Source organism: Salvelinus alpinus, chromosome 1, assembly GCF_045679555.1.
Source record: "Salvelinus alpinus chromosome 1, SLU_Salpinus.1, whole genome shotgun sequence".
In the NCBI taxonomy this organism is placed as follows: Eukaryota; Metazoa; Chordata; class Actinopteri; order Salmoniformes; family Salmonidae; genus Salvelinus; species Salvelinus alpinus.
Genome location: NC_092086.1, coordinates 15,056,214 through 15,058,713, shown reverse-complemented (window position 1 = coordinate 15,058,713; position 2,500 = coordinate 15,056,214). Strand labels below are relative to the sequence as shown.

Sequence of the window (2,500 nt, the reverse complement as noted above, 5' to 3'; positions counted from 1 at the left end):
ACCACAGTGTGCCATCACAGCAACAAGATTTGTGACCTGTTGCCACAAGAAAAGGGCAACCACTGAAGAACAAACACTATTTTAAAAACTTTACACCACTCAAGCCGACGGTTGGTATTGCACATGGTGATCTTAGGCTTGTGTGAGGCTGCTCGGCCATGGAAACTCATTTCATGAAGCTCTCACGCTTCAGCACTCGGCGGTCCCGTTCTGTGAGCTTGTGTGGCTTTACCACTTCGCTGCTGAGCCGTCGTTTCCACTTCACAATAAAACCACTCACAGTTGACCGGGGCAGCTCCAGCAGGGCAGAAATTTGACAAACTGACTTGTTGGAAAGGTGGCATCCTAGGATGGTGCCACGTTGAAAGTCACTGAGCTCTTCAGTAAGGCCATTATACTACTAATGTTTGTCTATGGAGATTGCATGGCTTTGTGCTCGATTTTATACACCTGTCAGCAACGGGTGTGGCTAAAATAGCCGAATCCACTAATTTGAAGGGGTGTCCACATACTGCTGTATACATAGTGTGCAGAAACAGCCTCTGTCTGATGGTAACTCTTTGGCCTGTAACTAGGGCCCAGGAGTGTTCTGACATTTTCTACAGGAACAGCCTCTGTCTGATGGTAACTCTTTGGCCTGTAACTAGGGCCCAGGAGTGTTCTGACATTTTCTACAGGAACAGCCTCTGTCTGATGGTAACTCTTTGGCCTGTAACTAGGGCCCAGGAGTGTTCCGCCATTTTCTACTGGAACAGCCTCTGTCTGATGGTAACTCTTTGGCCTGTAACTAGGGCCCAGGAGTGTTCTGACATTTTCTACAGGAACAGCCTCTGTCTGATGGTAACTCTTTGGCCTGTAACTAGGGCCCAGGAGTGTTCCGCCATTTTCTACTGGAACAGCCTCTGTCTGATGGTAACTCTTTGGCCTGTAACTAGGGCCCAGGAGTGTTCTGACATTTTCTACAGGAACAGCCTCTGTCTGATGGTAACTATTTGGCCTGTAACTAGGGCCCAGGAGTGTTCTGACATTTTCTACAGGTGTATTGTAGGAGAGAGTCAGGTTACAAATTGAGACAAAAAAGTACACTAATTTGTCTATAGCTGTTCCACTGTGCGTGTGCTTGTCTGTGTGCTCTAGGGTGGCACCCTATACCCTAGTGGACTCAAATGGCACCCTATTCCCTAGTGCACTAGGGGCCCTGGTCATAAGATATAGGGAATAGGGTGCCATTTAGGAGGTATCCATAGATTAGTGCCTTTACACACAGAGCAATGCATCAATATGTCAGGAGAGAGAGAGAGAGAGAGACAGAAAGAGAGGGATAGAGAAAGATAGAGGGGGAGAGAGAGAGAGAGAGAGAGAGAGAGAGAGAGAGAGAGAGAGAGAGAGATCCTCCCACAGACCACCTGAGGAACACGTCCTGTGGTTATTACTCATCTTGTCACTCGTATACTAATAATTTATCTCTTCTACCCCCTCTCTCTCTGTCTCTCTGTCTCTCTCTCTGTTTCTCTCTGTCTCTCTCTCTGTCTCTCTGTCTCTCTGTCTCTCTGTTTCTGTCTCTCTGTCTCTCTCTCTGTTTCTCTGTCTCTCTGCCTCTCTCTCTGTTTCTCTCTGTCTCTCTCTCTGTCTCTCTGTCTCTCTGTCTCTCTGTCTCTCTGTCTCTCTCTCTGTCTCTCTCTCTGTCTCTCTGTTTCTCTGTCTCTCTCTCTACCTCTGTCTCTCTCTCTCCCTCTTTCTCTCTCTCTCTTCCTCTTTCTCGCCCTCTCTTTCTCTATCTCTCTCTCTGTCTCTCTGTTTCTCTCTGTCTCTCTGTCTCTCTCTCTCCCTCTCTCTCTGTCGCTCTCTCTGTGTCTCTCTCTCTCCCTCTTTCTCTCTCTCTTCCTCTTTCTCTCCCTCTCTCTTTCTTTCTCTCACTCCCTCTTTCTCTCTCTCTCTCTCTCTCTTCCTCTTTCTCTCCCCCTATCTCTCTCTCTCTCTCTGTTTCTCTCTCTCTTTTAGGATGTGAGGAGATTCTGAAGACAGCTCTGGGTCCTCGTAGTGTACCCATTCAGACTGACAATGGATACATCTACCAGGTAACATATATTATATTACATCTACCAGGTAACATACATTATATTACATCTACCAGGTAACATACATTATATTACATCTACCAGGTAACATATATTATATTACATCTACCAGGTAACATACATTATATTACATCTACCAGGTAACATACATTATATTACATCTACCAGGTAACATACCAGGTAACATACATTATATTACATCTACCAGGTAACATACATTATATTACATCTACCAGGTAACATACATTATATTACATCTACCAGGTAACATACATTATATTACATCTACCAGGTAACATATATTATATTACATCTACCAGGTAACATACATTATATTACATCTACCAGGTAACATACATTATATTACATCTACCAGGTAACATATATTATATTACATCTACCAGGTAACATACATTATATTA

The 2,500-nt window shown here is 44.3% G+C and overlaps 1 protein-coding gene across 1 annotated transcript in view; it reads left to right on the top strand.

Annotated features, from left to right (window-relative positions):
• The window catches only part of LOC139570340 (rab11 family-interacting protein 4A-like), an 84,312-nt gene that overhangs the window by 33,365 nt on the left and 48,447 nt on the right, over positions 1-2,500 (top strand). The window contains exon 3 of the mRNA XM_071392149.1: positions 2,002-2,078. Within this exon, the coding sequence (XP_071248250.1) occupies positions 2,002-2,078 (77 nt within the window). The remainder of the gene's footprint in view (positions 1-2,001; positions 2,079-2,500) is intronic.